At 39.8% G+C, this 19,808-nt stretch overlaps 1 protein-coding gene across 1 annotated transcript in view; it reads right to left on the reverse strand.

The window, feature by feature from the left end:
- Nucleotides 1-19,808, reverse strand: part of MACF1 (microtubule-actin crosslinking factor 1) — a 446,661-nt gene that overhangs the window by 196,700 nt on the left and 230,153 nt on the right. The window contains exons 20-27 of the mRNA XM_011955644.1: nucleotides 18,553-18,678; nucleotides 15,952-16,104; nucleotides 13,622-13,776; nucleotides 7,247-7,373; nucleotides 6,513-6,696; nucleotides 5,937-6,106; nucleotides 1,271-1,449; nucleotides 434-572 (exon numbers count right to left, since the gene is read on the reverse strand). Coding sequence (XP_011811034.1) covers nucleotides 434-572; nucleotides 1,271-1,449; nucleotides 5,937-6,106; nucleotides 6,513-6,696; nucleotides 7,247-7,373; nucleotides 13,622-13,776; nucleotides 15,952-16,104; nucleotides 18,553-18,678 — 1,233 coding nt within the window. The remainder of the gene's footprint in view (nucleotides 1-433; nucleotides 573-1,270; nucleotides 1,450-5,936; nucleotides 6,107-6,512; nucleotides 6,697-7,246; nucleotides 7,374-13,621; nucleotides 13,777-15,951; nucleotides 16,105-18,552; nucleotides 18,679-19,808) is intronic.

Raw genomic sequence — 19,808 nt, forward strand, 5'->3', positions numbered from 1 at the left:
AGAGCTTGCAGTGAGCTGAGATCCGGCCACTGCACTCTAGCCAACAGAGCGAGACTCCGTCTCAAAAAAAAAAAAAAAAATCTCTTCTGTCCACCTCACAGAGTGACTTGTGAGAATCAAATTAGATAACAGTTAAGAGATTTATAAACTTATGGCACAACCATTGACTGTATCCAATTAAGCCATGATTTTATTAAGGTGAAAAGGGAAAAAATAAATAGAAAAACGTAGTCCTTTCTCTTGCCTTTCTAGCTAGACATACTTCTCAGTCACTTCTTCTTCAAAAACATATTAAAATATGTTTAATATGGCATTCTGCCTTATTCAAATGCTAATTTAAATCAGTGTCATGCCATCCAAAACTGCATTTCTCTGCTAACCCAAAGCGATGAATATGTTAAGTCGGCCTCCTAAGAAACTCAGAGCAACTCACCCGTAATGTCGACCGATGGGCCTCCAGAGCTGAGAGATCTGCCAGTACTGCTTCTTCTTGACTCAGCTTAATCTCATAACCTTTGACCAAGAGTTCGGCATCCTGTATGCTACGTACTATAACATCAACTGTCTTTAACCTATGGGGACAAATACACATTCCTTCATTAACACATGAATTTTAGGAGCCAGCGTTATATACCTGGAGTGCTATAGAGAGGTTCATAAAACAAAATGACCAAAATCAATGCCACCATTTTTAGATATTGACAGGGTTTTCTGAAAACAAGTAAACATGGTTTTTATGCTGCCAATTTAAGCCAATTCAAAATAAAGTTCTAAGTGGCACTGGAACATGCATACATGTGGTGGACTCATGGAGGAAAGGCATGAAGCCAGAAACCCATTTTACACTATGAAGAGTTTAAGATGTGCTACTCTTCAAGGTCATGGGTAGAGATGGTGGGAAAAGGGAAGACCTTCAAAGTCTAATACCTAGTTCAACTAAAAACTTTTCTTTTTATTCTTTAGTTTCTCTTCCTTTCTCTTCATGCCATTAAGTATTATTTTCAGAAATATTTAATCAAACAGAAGTGAGGTAAATCATAGTCCTAACATTGCAAATTAATTCCCCATCCATATCACTGGCACTTCTACACTGCAGTCCAAATGAACCTACTTAATGTTACCAGGAACTAAAGCCAAGACCTCTCATTATCAGTACATGCTCTTCAGGATCTATAATCTCTCTCTATTATTCATGAAACACTCTAAGCCTTTCTCTTTCTTATCCCAATGGAAAATATTGCCCTTGGACCCAAAACCTCAGCTCACTCACTTATTCAGATATACGGTAGAGAGACCATAGACATGGTCCATCTTCTCCACCAGAAGATTCAGTTCTGAGCGCAGAGTTGGGACACTTGAACTAGATGGAGACTGATGGAGAAAGCTGTCACATTTCATAGAAACTGCATCCAACTCTGACCTCAGTTGCTGTAAATCCTCCTGGGTGTGCTGCCAGGAACAAGACACACATAAAGAGGGAGACAGAATTGAACAAAAAAGGTACAAAGAAGTCCTTATTTGTAATAGCTAAATATTGGAAACCACCTAAATGCCCATATACAGGAGGCTGGTTGAATAAACTATGAAACAGCCATATGATGGGGAATTATTCAGCTGTAAATGAAATGAGAAAGATTTCTGGGAATTAAGTGGTTTTAGCATATATTTTTAAGTAGAAGAAGCAGTCAACAGAGTATAGTATGTTATACTTTGTATATAAAAGAAGGGTAAATGAGAAAATATATGTGTATATGCTTATGCAAACGGACAGACAGAAAGGATAACCAGAAACTAATGAGATTAAAAGAATGGAATTGAAAGGATCAAATGAAGGCAAATGGGATAAAAGGACTAGTTAGAGGGCAATACACTTCTTTTTGTATAGATTTGACTTTTAGAACCATGTTAATGTTTTACATTCTTATAAAGAAATAAATAAGGAAAATTGAGGGGTGGCTCTCAAATGGAACACAACAGAAATATATAAGCCTAACTGTGTTTCAGATAAATAACATAATCACACTGAAAGGAAAGAAGGGGTATGAACACATGCAAGTAATTTCCAAACATAGTATTCGAACTATAGATATACCTTTAGGTTAAAGACATAAGGAACTACAAATAAATGTTAAACTCTAGTTTGTTAGGTTTGTTTATTGCAGTGAGTTAACAATTCTGAAACTACTATCTGTAAATGCTAGGATTGAACAATAAGTAAATATATTGTGGATAACATAAAGCAGGTTTTTCAGACTTGGGGAAGGGGGTTAAAAATATGGAAAGAGGCTAGAATAATCCCTGTGCTATCAGTTGGGAACTGGATGGAGACAAATACATATGAATTCGTGTGTGTGTGTGTGTGTGTGTTTGTGTGAGAGAGAGAGAAATTGAGAGATCAATAAATATACTGACCTATATTTATATCTGTAAACTTACATACATGTATATGTGTGTATATGTAACACATGTGTGTACATGCATGTGTATATGCATATATATATTTGTAAATATATGTTTCTTTTTTTTTTCTCGAGACAGAGTTTCACCTTGTTGCTAGGCTGGACTGCAATGGCACGATCTCAGATCACTGCAACCTCCATCTCCTGAGTACAAGCGATCCTCCTGCCTCAGCCTCCCAAGTAGCTCGGATTACAGGCACGTGCCACCATGCCCGGCTATTTTTTGTATTATTGGTAGAGATGGGGGTTTTACCATGTTGGCCAGGCTGGTCTCCAACTCCTGACCTCAGGTGATCCACCTGCCTTGGCCTCCCAAACTGCTGGGATTATAGGTGTGAGCCACCACACCCGGCCTATGTTTTCTAGCTCTGTCTGCTAAGTGGGCCTATAAGCAATAATAGTCCCACAACAACGAGTACATTCAGCACCCAGATCTCAGCTTCTAAATAATATTCTCTGCCCAAAAGAATCAGAACTCCTTGGAGAAACAGCTGATTTCCAGGGTTGAGACTGGAAAAAGCAAGATGAACCTGGAAGATCTTATTTTGCCAAAAAGAAAGAACTTCGTCGGGCATCGTGGCCCATGCCTGTAATCCCAGCACTTTTGGGAGGCTGAGGCAGGAGGACTGCTGGAAGCCAGGAGTTGGAGACCAGCCTGGGTAATATAGTGAGACCTCATCTCTATCTAAAAAAAGAGAAAGAAATAACTCAAAAAATGATGGGTACATGTTAAAAGGACAAAAAAGCCAGCTTGAAGGGGCTTCCATTGGCTAACTCTGGGAAATTTTGAGCATCAAAACAATGAAAACAATGACAGTAATAAATTACACACCACTGGATAAAATAAGAATCCATGAGTATATACTGACATAAATAAATAATGAAAGAAGAAAGCAAGGGAAGGAGGGAAGAAAAAAAAGGGAGGGAGGGAAGGAAGGAAGACAAACTACAGAAAAAGAAAGAAGGTTGGTTTTTCTTTTTCCATAGAACGTAAATGTTTTTTATGTAGAAGGAATGACAGAATTAGAAAAGCAGCTTTTGGCAACTATGATACTAATAACTGATTCAGTCAAGAATTAACAATGGATGTTAAAACTAGTTGGTGAAAATTTGATGAAAAATAGGATATTTACATAGTCTCCAGTACCTCCCCATAAGATACTTAGTAATTACAAAGGGAAAATAGGAACCAGAGATCAAAGTTAACATCACCAGTAATGTCACATGCATCCTTATATGACACACTAATGTACCAAGGACACAGTATTACTTCTGTAGGATTCCTGCCAAAATTGTAAGACCTAACGCTAATCAGGAAGAAGCCTCAGATAACCACAAACAGAAGGACAAAATATTCTACATTTATTCTACAAAATAAATGACCTACACTCATTAAAAAAAGGTTAAGGTCATGAAAGATGATGGAAAGTTGAGAAACTGTTTCAAGTTAAAGAAATCTGAAGATACACAGCAACCAAATGCAATATGTAATCCTGGACTGAATCTTGGACCTTCCTTCTTAGGGTTGCCAGGGATGGATGGTATGAGGATATAAAGGGCATTATTTGGTCAACTGATGAAATTTTAATGGGGTGTGAGCTTGGATAGCAGTATTATATCAATGTTGGTTTGTTTGTTTGTTTGTTTGAGACAGAGTTTTGCTCTGTCGCCCAGGTTGGAGGGCAATGGTGTGATCTTGGCTCACTGCAACCTCCACCTCCCGGGTTAAAGTGATTCTCATACCTCAGCCACTCGAATAGCTGGGATTACAGGCACTTGCCACCACGCCCGGCTACTTTTTGTATTTTTAGTGGAGATGGGGTTTTGCCATGTTGGCCAGGCTGGTCTCCAACTCCTGGTCTCATGCAATCTACCCACATCAGCCTCCCAAAGTGCTAGGATTACAGACATAAGCTACCACGCCCGACCTGTATCAATGTTAATTTCCTGATGTTTATCATTGCTCCGTGGTTATGTAAGAGGCTGTCCTTGTTTTTTGAAGATGTACACTGAAGTATTCAGGAATAAAGGAGTTTCATGTCTGGAACTTCCTCTCAAGATAAAAAAGGAATATTATTATGTATAATACATAGAATAAAATGATAAAGCAAATGTACAAAAATGTTACCATTCGGGGACTCTAGGTGAGACGTATAAGAGAATAAAACTTTTCTATATATCTTAAATTATTTCAAAATAAAGTTTTAAAAAGAAAGAGGTATTTTAGATGTATGTGTGTATATATGTATCTTGAGACGGAGTCTCACTCTTTCACTCAGGCTCGAGTGCAGTGGTGCAGTTATAGCTCACTGAAGCCTCAAACTCTTGGGTTTAAAGCGATTCTCCCACCTCGGCCTCCCAAAGCATCCAGTCGACCTTTATTTCTTAGTGTGTCCTATTTTTCAGGGACAAACAGATTTTGTATCACCCTATAGAAAAGTAAAAAGCTCCCACATGAGAATTCCCAGGCTCATATGATATGCCTCATATTACCTCCCTCTCCACCAGTAAAAATTATACTTCCCTCTCACCCTTCTTTTCAGGTTTGGGGGAAAAAAATAGAAAGTTGGAAAAATCACTCCTCCTCATTGGCCATTCCTTTCCATCTCCTTTAAGCTCCCAGATCAAATTTAATAGCCTTCATAGAGTTCTCTCACACCATTCTAATTAGAAATGTTTTAGAAACACTCTAAGTTCCTACAGTAATCTTTGCTTGGAAATATACTAGTTACTATATTCATGACATCTCTTATATCTTATACTGAAGTCTCTAATCATAATTTTAACTTTTTATTTTTCTTTCACTACACTATAAGCCAAAAAACAAGGACCTTGGCTTACTTTTCTTTGTATGCCTCAGAAGACTTAATAAAGCAATATATATTTGCTGCTTTTACTTCAAGAATACTATCCTACATTTTCATAGTATTTTACTTTTTCAGAAGCTCATTATATGTACTACACCATTTAATTTTCAAAATAACCCTATATCGTGCATTGCCATCTCCATTTTACAAGAAAGTAAACTAGGGATGAGAGTTCACTTGCTCAAAGTCACAGACAGAGCATTTATCAGAGCCCACATTCAAATCAGAGTCATTCCTTGTATTTACTGGTCATATGACTGAAGGTAACCAAGTCACTGAAAGTAACACAGGCGCAAAAGGGATAGAAGCAAGAGCAGCATCTCTACTAAGCAGTTTCAAAATACATAGCCCAAATATACTGCTTAGAACAATTTACTAGTCTGTTTGCCTTCTCAACTCTGTAGGAAACTAATCAACATTCAGCAATACACATGGAGCTCAAATCACACTTCTCCACAGATAAAAGACATTTATAGACTGCAAGAAGAACTCCTGAGAAGGACTGTCTTGAGTCTATTGCCTTATTTCTTAGGTTCCATACTCTTGCCATCCAATGAACTCTGAAAGCATTCACTACACAACCAGCATCCACACTGCTCTTAGGGCTTACTTCTTGCTCTGCAATCCTTAATGCACTGTCCTGCCGGGCATCTTTGTCAGTCCTAGAGCTGGCTAGAGACTGAATTCGTTTGACCACCCTCTGTTCATACTCCTCCAGGCGTAGCCAGATGTTCTTCAACTCTGAAATGTACATCTTGGCCACAGTCTCCTCTTTGTCCTCTGTGAATGAACAAACACAAAAGACCAGTAAGTTCGACATCAGAGATGAGCAGACCTGATATCCTACTGACGAAAGCAAGGCTTTATATAGGGAATCTTCTGCCTGATTTCTACCTGATCCTAAATTTCACATATTGTATACTAATCTTTGAGAGTCCAAACATGTTACAGCCACAAGACTATGTGGTAGGTTGATTAGCAGTAACAAACGAAATATCAACAGACCTCTTCTTCCATGATCTGATTTTGAGAATTCATCTGTAAGTTCTTCTCTATCTCAAGTTCGTAGCAACTCAAATGGAAAAAAGCAGTGATGCTACTTTATCATTTACATGAAGGGTTTCATAGCAACCCCCTGAAAGGCTCTCATTCTACTATTCTCTTTCCCTCTTCCCGGTGCACACACCATTCTCCATGGACTTCATCAGGTGCTGGAAGTGGGCTTTACAAGCTTCCACTTCCTCTTCCAAGCGCAAGCGATCAGCCACTGAGAACAGCACAGAGTCACGACTATCCTGCAGAAAGTCTTCATAGTGGGCCTGAAGATTCTTCATAATCTGATGACATTCCCCCGGTGCTGAGGATCGAAGCTAGAAAGAAAAAGCCAGAAGAAATTGCAACAGAATAAAAATATAACACTTTCTCTTTTCCTCCATTTTATTGAAGTAACATATATACAAAACAGTGCACAAACCGTAATTGTAAACATGTGGATTTTTATAATTTGAATTCCTCCATTTAATCAGCATTCAGATTAAGAAGCAGAACATTACCAGCACCCCAGAAGCACCCTTTGTGCCCCCACTGGACATAACTCTTGATAATTGTTCACAAGTATTCACCTACTACGTATTCTTATGCAAAAGACATGCTTGTCTTACAGAGTGAGAAAAAGCCTGCAACCTTCTACCCTTGCCAAGAAGACCAAAGATGTTACTTATTCTAATTAGGAGTTTCCTTTACCATTCAAATTGCTACTTCTAACTTGTAAGAACCTCAGGTCTCTAACTCTAAAATGGTATCCCTGAGTCCACTTTACTCCATTTGGGTGGGGGAAAGTCTCACAGTAAGGAAAAAAAGCTCCTTCTGAAAAAATCTTGCCAACAGAATGTGAGCCTGGGGTAAGGTTTTCACAATTACCTTTTCGAGGTTCCAGGTCTGTATAAGGTCAAGGTCTTTACGCAGATAGTTCCAAGATATAAGGCTTTTGGTGTTAACATGTAGCTGGTGCCAAAGGGCCATCACCTTCTGATAAGATTGTTCGACCCTAGAAATAACACAGAACCTGACTATTACCTTTGTAAGACTTCAGCTCCACATTAGAGATCTTCTAAGGAAAAATGTGATTGCCTTAGCAGAACTGAGCTTATACGTTGAGCAGAGTAAGGCAACAAGTCAAATACTAACATCCCAGGAATTTTTAGAACTAAATTAATTGAGGCTGGTGTGGTGGCTTATGCTTGTAATCCCAGAACTTTTGGAGGCCAAGGTGGGAGGACTGCTTGAGCCCAGAAGTTCAAGACCAGCCTGGTTGACATAGTGAGACCTCATCTCTACTAGAAGAAAACAAAAAAACAAAAAACTAAACTACATTAATTAATTGGGATCTTCAACTTGGATTTGCTATAGCATTATGCATATTATGTTAGCACATATTTAGTAATTTCATAAATGTTACCTGGTTATAATACGATGATTACAAGCCAGAGAGAAGAAATAACCAGAGAGAACAATAATAGGGAAAGGCATAAACAACATCCCACCCAGAATTGTTGAAAAATGATTATATCAATGTTTACAATCAATTTGCTGTGTTCCAAATATTTATAAAAATGCTAAAATACTGAGAAACTAATAGCAGTTTAAGAAATTCACCTGGTATATAAAAGAAAACTGCATGGCTCACGCCTGTAATCCCAGCACTTTGGGAGGCTGAGGTGGGTGGATCACCTGAGGTCGGGAGTTCAAGACCAGCCTGACCAACATGGACCACCAGCCTGACCAACAATTTTGTATTAAAAATACAAAAACTAGTCAGGTGTGGTGGTAGATGCCTGTAATCTCAGCTACTTGGGAGGCTGAGGCAGGAGAATTGCTTGAACTCGGGAGGTAGAGGTTGCAGTGAGCCGAGATCGTGCCATTACACTCCAGCCTGGGCAACAAGAGCAAAACTCCATTTCAAGAAAAAAAAAAAAAGAAAACTGCAGTATGAAGGGTTTGAGATTTGTTTTCCCCAAGCATCTCATGTCTAATTCAATCTTGATTTCAAGAAGACTTAATACACAAATACACAGACACACTCTTTCTTACACACCCACTATGTTACCTTGAATTTCTTCAAGTTGAGAAAAACATGCAAGATATAAAGAACAGGATGGAAAACTAGAAGCCAGGACATCAGTTAAACAAGAGGCATTAAATCCATAAGTTTAATCTTCCCTCTCTCCAAAAGTCCCACTAAAATTTCAGTAGAGTTGAAATTCAAAGTTCAGGAAATCTCAAAGAAGAATAAAAATATAAAAAAGCAACAACAATAACAACAATAAAAAAGAAAATAAGAGAACATTAGAAAATCAGTTCAGGAGGTCCAACATTCAACAAATGGGAGTTCTTAAAAGCAAGAACTAAAAAAAAAGGAGAATAAAATAATTAAAGAAATAAGGTCAGTGCGGTGGCTCACACCTGTAATCCCAGCACTTTGGGAAGCCGAGGCAGGCAGATCACGAGGTCAGAAGATAGAGACCATCCTAGCTAACACGGTGAAACCCCGTCTCTACTAAAAATACAAAAAATTAGCTAGGTGTGGTGGCAGATGTCGGTAGTTCCAGCTACTCGGGAGGCTGAGGCAGGAGAATGGAGTGAACCCAAGAGGCAGAGCTTGCGGTTAGCCAAGACCGTGCCACTGCACTCCAGCCTGGGTGACACAGCGAGACTCCATCTCAAAAAAAAGAGAAAAAGAAAGAAATAATCCAGACTGGGCGTGGTGGCTCATGCCTATAATTCCAGCACTTTGGGAGGCCAAGGTGGCAAATCACAAGGTCAGCAGTTCAAGACCAGCCTGACCAACATGGTGAAACCCTGTCTCTACTAAAAGTACAAATATTAGCTGGCTGTGGTGGTGCGTGCCTGTAAGTCCCAACTACTCGGGAGGCTGAGGCAGGAGAATTGCTTGAACCCAGGAGGCAGAGATTGCACTGAGCCAAGATTGCACCACTGCACTTCAGCCTGGGCGACAGAGCGAGACTGTCTCAAATCATCATCATCATCATGCAAGAAAAAACTTCCTCAAACCTGAAAGCAAGTTTCTAGTTTGTGTTCATTAGCATAATGAATACAAAAAGACTCAAAGGTACAGCATCCCTTTTCAAGATTAGAGACAAAGAGAAGTATTTAAACACCTCCAGAGAAATAAAGATTTCTTTCAAAAGGTGAAAGTATCAAACTGTTCCGTATCATGATAGTGGTGAAGGATAAACAATTCTAAGCCTTTGTCAAAACCAATAGTACTGCTCATGACAAAAGATGAGTTTTACTATTATGTAAGCCTAAAAAAAAAAAAAGAGAGAAAGAATGAAAATGGCACTATACATCTAAACAAGAAATCCTGAAAGTTAGAAAGCAATAGAGCAATGATTTCAAAGTTCAAAGTAAAAATAATTTCCAGGCTGGGCATAGTGGCTCACGCCTGTAATCCCAGCACTTTGGAAGGCCGAGGCAGGCAGACTACTTGAGGTCAGGAGTTCGAGACCAGCCTGGCCAACATGGTGAAATCCCGTCTTTACTAAAAATACAAAAATCAGCCGGGCATGGGGACATGCACCTGTGGTCCCAGCTACTTGGGAGGCTGAGGTAGGAGATCACTTGAGCCCAGGAGGTGGCAGCTGCAGTGTGTTAAGATTGTGCACTCCACTCCAGCCTGGGCAACATAGTAAGACTCCATCTCAATAATAATAATAATAATAATTTCCAAAAAAAATGTATCTTGCCAATTAGAGGAAGAAGAAGACAAACATTTTCAGATATGAGGTCTCAAAAAATTTACCTCCTACTCAGCCTTTTTCAATAAGGCACTGGAGAGTGTAATCCACCAAACCAAGGAGTACACTAATAAATAAGACTTGGAATCTAGGAATCAGTGGGTCCAACATAGTGTGAAATATCACAGAGATGGGACCAAATCAGGCCTACAGAACAGGTACACACACACACACACACACACACACACACACAAAGATAGAATGGTCTAGAATAAATGTTTCCAAAAGAAAAATGAAAATTGCCCGTGGTGTTTGGCCATATTGAGAATCCTTTTACAGTAAGGTAGGAGAGTTTGGCGACAACTAAGCAAAGTAAAAAACAAAACGATTACCCACTCCAAGGAAACAAAAATTATATAAGAAAGTAAATAAAACAGGGGTCAGGTGCAGTGGCTCATGCCTGTAAATAAAACAGGGGTCAGGTACAGTGGCTCATGCCTGTAATCCCTGTACTCTGGGAGACTGAGGCAGGTGGATCACTTGAGGTCAAGAGTTCGAGACCAGCCTGGCCAACATGATGAAACCCCGTCTCTACTAAAACTACAAAAATCAGCCAGTCGTGGTGGCACACACCTGTAATCCCAGCTACTCAGGAGGCAGAGGTTGTAATGAGCCCAAACTGTACCACTGCACTCCAGCCTGGGCGACAGAGGGAGACTCGATCTCAAAACAAAAAACAAAACAAAAAAAGAAAGTAAATAAAATAATTTATTCGTAAATATATTCACTCACCTACTCATTCATTCTTTCATTCAACAACCATTTATTGAATACCTGCTATGTGCTGGGAATGGTTCTAAGTGCTAAAGATACAGAAGTAAACAAAACGGACAAAAATCTCTAATAGGAGAGAACAAACAAACACATAATCTGTTAGGCCGTATTAAGAGTTCTGAAGAAAAATAAAATGAGTAAAGAAGACAGAGTGGCATGCAGTGAGTGGGGATGGTGGTCCATGAGAGTTCTAAGATAAACTGAACAAAGTGAGGGAGTGAATCATGTAAATATCAGAGGCAAGCAGGAAGTCCAAAGGCCCCGAGGCAAGAATATGTTGTCTGTGTGTGAGAAACAGAGGAAAGACTAGAGTGACTGCAGCTAAGTACAAGCAAGGAGAGTGGCAGAGGATGAGTTCAGAGACGTAAGGCACAGTCGCCTCACAATAGTCCCCTAGAGTACGATCTGGCTCAGCTTTAAACAATGCACGTACTAATAAAACAAAAAATATCAACTTAAACAAAAACTGTGACATAACTACATTTGGAAGATGAAAGAAGCGTATGCATATATGCATGTAGAGAAAGCTAAATGTTAATTTCCTAGAGTAAGAAGTTAATAGATAATTTCTGAAGTTGAAAACAAACAAGGAAATAGCAGGAAAAAATTATATTTGGAAATGTGGGTTTATAACCCAGCAAAATCTGCTGAAAACAGTTGACTCTGTAAAGTGGAACTTTGGGACAGGAGAAGTAATAGCTAATTTTTATTATAATAAACTTTGTAGTATAACCCAGCTTTCTAAAATATGTACATAAACATATATATATATATATTTTTTTTTTTTTTTTTTTTTTTTTGAGGCAGAGTCTCACTCCTGTCACCCAGGCTGGAGTGCAGTGGCACAATCTTGGCTTACTGCAACCTCCACACCCTGGGTTCAAGCAATTCTCCTGCCTCAGCCTCCTAAGTAGCTGGGACCACAATTGTGCACCACCACGCCAGGCTAATTGTCTGTATTTTTAGTAGAGACGGAGTTTCACCATGTTGCTCAGGCTAGTCTCCTGACCGCAAGTAATCAAAAAATAGGCTCTCAAAGTGCTGGGATTACAAGCATAAGCCATGGTGCCCGGCCCATATATTACTTCAAAAAAAATTAAAGAAAATTAGCTGCCATTAAAAAAAAAAAAATCGGAGTCTCAGGCAGAGAGAGTCATGGCAGGACAAGCATTTAGAAAGTTTCTTCCACTCAGGCCAGGTGCAGTGGCTCACGCCTGCAATCCCAGCACTTTGGGAGGCCGAGGCAGGCAGATCACAAGGTCAGGAGATCAAGACCATCCTGGCTAAAATGGTGAAACCCTGTCTCTACTAAAAATACAAAAAATTAGCCAGGCATGGTGGTGGGCGTCTGTAGTATCAGCTATTCAGGAGGCTGAGGCAGGAGAATGGCATGAACCCGGGAGGCAGAGCTTGCAATGAGCCGAGATCACACCACGGCACTCCAGCCTAGGCAACAGAGCAAGGCTCCATCTCAAAAAAACAAAAGTTTGAAAGGAGTGCTGCTGAAACTATAACCAAAGGAGGCATTATGCTTCCAGAAAAATCTCAAGGAAAAGTATTTCAAGCAACAGTAGTTGCTGTTGGATCAGGTTCTAAAGGAAAGGGTGGAGAGATTCAACCAGTTAGCATGAAAGTCAGAGATAAAGTTCTTCTCCCAGAATATGGAGGCACCAAAGTAGTTCTAGATGACAAGGATTATTTCCTATTTAAAGATGATGACATTCTTGGAAAGTATGTAGAGTGAAATAAGTCACTATTGAAATGACACCAACATGAAGCTGGCCATTCCACTGAAGTTCTGAAATCTTTCATCATGTAAACAATTTCCATATCTCTCTTTTATAATAAACTAATGATAACTAATGACCCCCCAAAAAAATCAACCTTTTTTTTTTTTTTTTTTTTTTTTGAGACAGAGTCTCCCTCTGTCGGTTAGGCTGGAGTGCAGTGGCGCAATCTTGGTTCAAGCGATTCTTCACCTTCCAGGTTCAAGTGATTCTCCAATTCTACTGCCTCAGCCTCCCAAGTAGCTGGGATTACAGGCGACTGCCATCATGCCTGGCTTTTTTTTTGTTTGTTTTATGTATTTTTAGTAGAAACGGGGTTTCACCATGTTGGCCAGGCTGGTCTTGAACTCCTGACCTCAAGTGATCCGCCTGCCTTGGCCTCCCAAAGTGCTGGGATTACAGGCATGCGCCACTGTGCCCAGCCCAATCTTTTTTTTTTTTTTTGAGACAGAGTCTCGCTCTGTCGCCCAGGCGGCTGGAGTACAGTGGTGCGATCTCAGCTGACTGCAAACTCTGCCTCCTGGGTTCAAGTGATTCTCATGCCTAAGCCTCCCGAGCTGGGACTACAAGCATGCGCCACCACGTCCAGCTAATTTTTGTATTTTTAGTAGAGACGGGGTTTTACCATGTTGGCCAGGCTGGTAAAAAAAATCAATCTTTTGAGAATAAACTATTTATAAGCAAGAGTTCTTTAAAAAAGAAATATCACTGAATATACTCTAGTTGAACAGAAATATTTATTGAAGATCTACTCTGTGGCTGGCAGTAGGAGACTTGATATCTCCAATGAGAAGCCTCTCCCAGGAGGAACTTTACAACTGTGTGCAAGAAGATCACAAATGCACACTTATCCCTCCATTGGTTCACTGAGGCCAACAGCAGAGGTGGGTGTACCAGTGGCAGCTGAGCCAAGTTACCTGCTGGCCATCTCAATGGCATCCTTATTGGGTGGGGGAATGAGGAAGCAGACTGATGGCACCATTGCCTCATTCCCTGTGGGGCTGATCACTTTCCATTTGGTCCGCTGAGAATTATCTTCTAGCACACATTCATCATTTTTGCAAATAGTAATCTGAAGAGATAAATTTACCAGTTATTGCTAATGGATAAAGCAACAACCCACTATTACCTGGTACCTCATCCCAAAACTATCAAATCCTTAAGAAAAAAATCTGCTTAAGAAAATTTCTGCTATCACTTAGTGAGGGCTTCTCATTTTTGCCAAAAGATAATGGGTATAAATCTACAACACAGGAAAAACTGTGACACCAAATAAATCAAGGAAACAAATATGTATTAAATACATGTTACATGTCAAGTAACCCAGAATATGAAAGTTATAATAAGACTATAAAGGCTCAAGAGTGATCTCAGCACAAAAATCTACTAGAGTAAAAACTAATGGAACGTGAATAATCAAAACATTGTTTTTATGATATTTCCTCTCCCCTCTTCCTATACCAGCCAAACCCCTGAAAACGTTTAAGCATTTTGGAATTATCAAGTCTTTCTCTTGAGAGACAAGTGATCAAGATTATTATCCCTAACTTATAGGCAGAAATATCAAGACACACAAAAGTGTAGTCCCATTTTTAAATTTTTATTTTTTTCTCATTTTTTAATTCATTCATTCTTTTGTATAATACATATTTCTTGAGCGTCTACTCTGTGCTAGGACACTGGAGATAAAGACAGTACAATTGGCCAGGCACAACAGCTCACATCTATAATCCCAGCACTTCTGAAGGCTAAGGTAGGCAGGCCACTTGAGCCCAGGAGTTCAAGAGCAGCCTAGGCAACATAGTAAAACCTCATCTCTACAAAAAATACAAAAATTAGCTGGGTATAGTAGTGCATGCCTGTAGTCCCAGCTACTTGGGAGACTGAGGTGGGAGGATCACCTGAGCCCAAGGAGGTCAAGGCTGCAGTGAGCCATGATAGTGCCACTGTACTCCAGCCTGGGCACAGAGTGGGACACCATCACAAAACATAAATAAATAAATAAAAAGGTACAGTGGTAAGCAGACAAACATAGTCTGTATTTCCACATATTCTGGTGGTGTATGTAGTTATAATACTGTGTGACAAATGCAATTTACCAGGGAATAAAGGATATGACCCAGTCTTGGCTAGAGGGGTAAAGACAGATTACTCAAGAACTTAAAGCCACCTTAAGGAGTTTAGGCTTTTTCCCAAGAGCAATGAGTAATTAGCATAAGATTTAAGCATAGGATTGTAATTTAAAGAAAAAAAAAAAAAGGCTAGGCGTGGTGGCTCATGCCTGTAATCCCAGCACTTTGGGAGGCTGAGGCGGGCAGATTACGAGGTCAGGAGATCAAGAACATCCTGGCTAACAGAGTGAAACCCCGTCTCTACTAAAAATACAAAAAATTAGCTGGGAGTGATGGCATATGCCTGTAGTCCCAGCTACTTGGGAGGCTGAGGCAGGAGAATTGCTTGAACCCAGGGGGCGGAGGTTGCAGTAAGCTGAGATGGTGCCACTGCATTCCAGCCTGGGCCACAGAGCAAGACTCCATCTCAAAAAAAAAAGAACATGCTGGTGATAGGATCCTTTGTGCACTAAATGGGGAGGCTGATACAATAATCCAAGTGAAATAAACTTATGCCTTTTACTTTTTCTGAGACAGGGTTTTACTCCCGTAACCCAGGCTAGAGTGCAAATGGCGTGATCTTGGCTCACTGCAACCTCCACTTCCTGGGCTCAAGCGATTCTTGTAGAGGCGTAGTTTCACCATGTTGCCCAAGCTGGTCTCAAACTCCTGAGCTCAAGTGATCCATGTGCCTCGGCCTCCTAAAGCGCTGGAATTACAGGCATGAGCCACTGCACCCAGCTGCTTATGCTCTTAGGGAAATATTAGCAGGGACAGAAAAAGTATGTTTAAGGGATATTTACAAATTAGTACAAACTTGATGGTCCTATTAGCTGTGGAGGATAAGAGGGGTGGGGGAGTCAAGGATATCTCCCAGGTGCTACAAAGTACCATCTCTGTCAACACTTAGGCAACTGAGTAGATAATGATGCCAATCACTGAGGCAGGGAGAGGTCAAGATTATAGGGTTGAAGTTTTTAGTTTTTTTTTTTTTAAATGATAGGAGAGACTTCAGCATGTTTAAATTTTAAAAACTCTGTAATTTGATCTTTCCTTATCATCATAACCCCAACTGAAGGCTTCCCTTCTTTCTTCCTTCCCTCTGTGTCCCAGAGGTACCCTTTCTACCTCCTCACCTCGATCTGCCGATAGTCACAGATGGCCTTAACAGAAATGGTGCTCTTTAACAAATGGTCTGGACTGCGTGGTTTTAGCTGAACAATGGTTTTTGATCTCCCAACGAGACTGGCAACGGAACTCTTAGACTGTATAAGCTGCTCCTTTTCATCCTACAAAATGAGAAGAAAAACAAAATGACATTAATGTTGCTACTCAGGGTGACTAAGTTAACCAAGAAAACTGAATACTCCACTCCCTCAGAGAATGTCATCTCTCAGTTAAGTAGGGATGGTTGGTGGAGCCATCTTAAAGACTTAGACAAGGATAAAGAAAAAAGGAGAGAATGTTTCTGTCTTCTACCAAGTGCTTTTGCACTCAAACTTTGCAGCTTTCTCCCTGTGCCACTTTCAATGAACCATAAAGTCACATGCAAAAACCAAAATAAAACCAAATACTTCTAGCTTCCAAATACAGCTATATAGCTAATAAAAAATTTATCTAAACATGATTCAGAGAACATGAAAGTTAAAATCAATAATAGGTATATTATTATTAGTCAATTTCTCACTGGTAGAAACTAGTTCTTCCCTTTTTGCTTAGGAGAAGCTAGTTATACTCATTTAAATTTTTAAAAATAATTATATCTCCCAAGCTCTACTCTAAATATTTTATTTTCCTAAATTGAGTCAAGCTTTCTAGAGAAAGATCTTAGCTCTTCAACCAACAATGCTGTTGGTGAAGGTATCATGACAAATGATTTAGGGTTTACCTCTCAGTATTTGCTGTGCTATATTCACATAAATTTGACTGGTTAGAAAGAAGTATCATGCAAAATTGAAACTCTCAAATCTCTGCAAATCCAATAATCTTAAAAACGAATAAACTTCTTGTTAACAAAATTGGTAGTAAACCATTACCAATTCCATTAAAGAGTAAAAGATAAATTTTATCCATTAACCCGGATGTTTCAAGCCCATTTTGAGGTGTAAAAGTCTCCCCAGAAGATGGCTTTCTTAGGATGGATGTAGATGCGATGAGAGTAAAGAGTTAATAATGTTAGGAAATGTCATTAAAGAACTAAGAATATGCAAGTAAAGAAAAAGAAATGCTTAAATAAACTACCTGTGCCTGTCCCCGGGAGCATGATTGGAAGAAATACAACTTTAACTTATTAGTTAAGAAAGAGGAATGGAATATATCAGGGAGACAGCCACATTTCCATACTTGAGAGCTGGTCTACCCATTTCAGTTTCCTTGAAATAAGATGTCAATCTCTGTCTAACCCACAGCCAAACAGCTCAAGCTCCAGAGACCAAGTGCTCAGCGTGGTAAAAGTTCTGAAAAGAACCAGAAGCCAGGACAGATGCTCCCGAACCTGACGGACAAGCTGAGGAGCAGACCCAGGTGACTCCATGCCCCGATGACGCCGCCAACCCGATGACCCTGACCTGGAGAGGAGGGAACAGAGCAGCGACCCTCGAGAAGAGAAGATATGACAACCATTGCAGAGGAGTTACCCTATGACAGAAGGTACTCTGTGGGAGGGAGGAGATAATAGCCAAGGATTACATTCCTCCTTCATACTTGTAGTACCTCCGAGAGAGACATTTTAGAGACAACATCTGAAAAGTCAGGTTTTCATCCTTCATTCCAAATTAAATTAACAGACTATTTGCCCAGGTGAATGTAAAACCACTCATAGGTTTACAATACCTGAAAGTGTAAAAAATAAAAATAAAAAAAACCTTATATTCACAAATGCTCAAATCTTACCCACTAAAAAAAATGAACTGTTTTGGGTTACTCTAGTTCTCTTATTTAGACTTTTCTATTGAAATGCAAGGTTCCCCTTGCTTCTCACAAAGGAAAAGTAAGTTCCTTATTACATATACATTTCTATCTTAATTTGAGATGTAGCTTGAGCCTTGTCTTGCCAACTCTGTGTAATGTACATTCACTAAACACAAGTAGTCTTTCTGCTAATTACCAGCACTCTTGAAGAAATAATTCATTGAAAAAAATGAACATAAAATTGATTTGAACTAAATACTGAATAGAAAACTATTTCTTAAAAATATTGCTTCATAAATAACTGCACAAATATTACATTACATGTTTCTTTGAATTAAAATCAATTTTAATTATCATCCAAAAGAAAACTACCAAGGAGGAAAATTTTAACTTAGGTGTATTTCTTTGTTTTTGTTTTTGTTTTTTTTTAGTTCTTTTTTTGGATATGAGAGTAACAAAGAATTTGATAAACTAATCCCCTTCAACCATTTTTTCATGCTCAACACCTCATCCTTGGCTCCAACTATTACATTAAAACAGGAAAAATGCAAAGAAAGTATAAGGAGCTCAAAGTGGCTCAGAGGAGAAGACTAGGCCTTTACTTCAATAACATACCCAAAGAAATCTTATTAGCAACTTCTTTAAGAAAAGGAAAGGAAAAAAGGAAAGAGACAGAACAACATCGATTAAACTCTATTTGAATGTAAGCCAAACTTTATTACAACAACGGCCCACTGCCCTGGAGCTTTCAAGGATATAAACAGCAGCAGCTGATATGGTTTACTCTCTTTCTCAGAAGTAATCATCCCCACTGAGGCAACACCCACCATGGAGTCCTGGAGCAGGTCTTCAAGGCGGGATAAGCTGGTGTTGTGGTCACAGGAATATTTTCGTTTAATGGAATCTTGGAGGTTCCTCAAGAATGACTCCAGCTCTCGCGCATCACTGAAGAACTATGGGAATACAAAGGAAGGATGCCTTCTGCTCAAAACATCAGAACACCCGGAATGTTAACTGAGAAAGAACAATTTTACTATGCAGAGCTTAGCAAAGCTGATTACACCCTACTGGATTAGTAAGAGTTCATTACAAGGACCACTGAAACATAAACCGAAGGACTTAAAAAGCCATGCAGCAAAATATTAGTGTTGACTACCCCAAACCCTACCCTATAGAAAAGTTAGCTGTTTCACCCCCCTCAGAAATCACTGCTCTTTCCTCTTGACTTCTGGCTAGGTACAGTACTTGGCTGTGGGGTGTATTTCATGAAAAACCTAAGGTTGAGTGATCAAATGTTTCAATTCATATTATGAAATAATCAGGGAGACTATTTAATTTAGGGCAAAAGGCCGGGCATGGTGGCTCATGCCTGTAATCCCAGCTATTTGGGAGGCTGAGGTGGGCGGATCATGAGGTCAGGAGATCAAGACTTTCCTGGCTAAGATGGTGAAACCCCGTCTCTACTAAAAAAATACAAAAAAAATTAGCTGGGCGTGGTGGCGGGCGCCTGTAGTCACAGCTACTCAGGAGGCTAAGGCAGGAGAATGGCGTGAACCCGGGAGGCAGAGTTTGCAGTGAGCCAAGATCGCGCCACTGCACTCCAGCCTGGGCGACAAAGTGAGACTCCGTCTCAAAAAAAAAAAAAAAAAATTAGGGCAAAAACAGAGATAATGGCTTATTTCCTCCTCCCACCTCACCTGAAAATAAGCAGTACATTGTTTTTTTTTTTTTTTAAAGACACTTGCTCTGTCATCCAGGCTGGAGTGCAGTGGTGTGATCTTGGCTCACTGCAACCTCTGCCTCCCAGGTTCAAGTATTTCTCCTGCTTCAGCTTCCCAAGTAGCTGGGACTACAGGTGTTTGCTACCACACCCAGCTAATTTTTGTATTTTTAATAGAGAAGGGGTTTCACCATGTTGGCCAGGCTGGTTTTGAACTCCTGACCTTAAGTGATCTGCCCGCCTTGGCCTCCCAAAGTGCTAGGATTACAGGCATGAGTCACCGCGCCCGGCCAGCAGTACATTCTTTCATGTTCTGACAGATTGAAAAAAGAAAAAAAAGATCATAATATTTTGCAGCTCCTA

The sequence above is a fragment of the Colobus angolensis genome, unplaced genomic scaffold (genome assembly GCF_000951035.1).
Source record: "Colobus angolensis palliatus isolate OR3802 unplaced genomic scaffold, Cang.pa_1.0 Scaffold4, whole genome shotgun sequence".
Lineage (NCBI taxonomy): Eukaryota > Metazoa > Chordata > Mammalia > Primates > Cercopithecidae > Colobus > Colobus angolensis.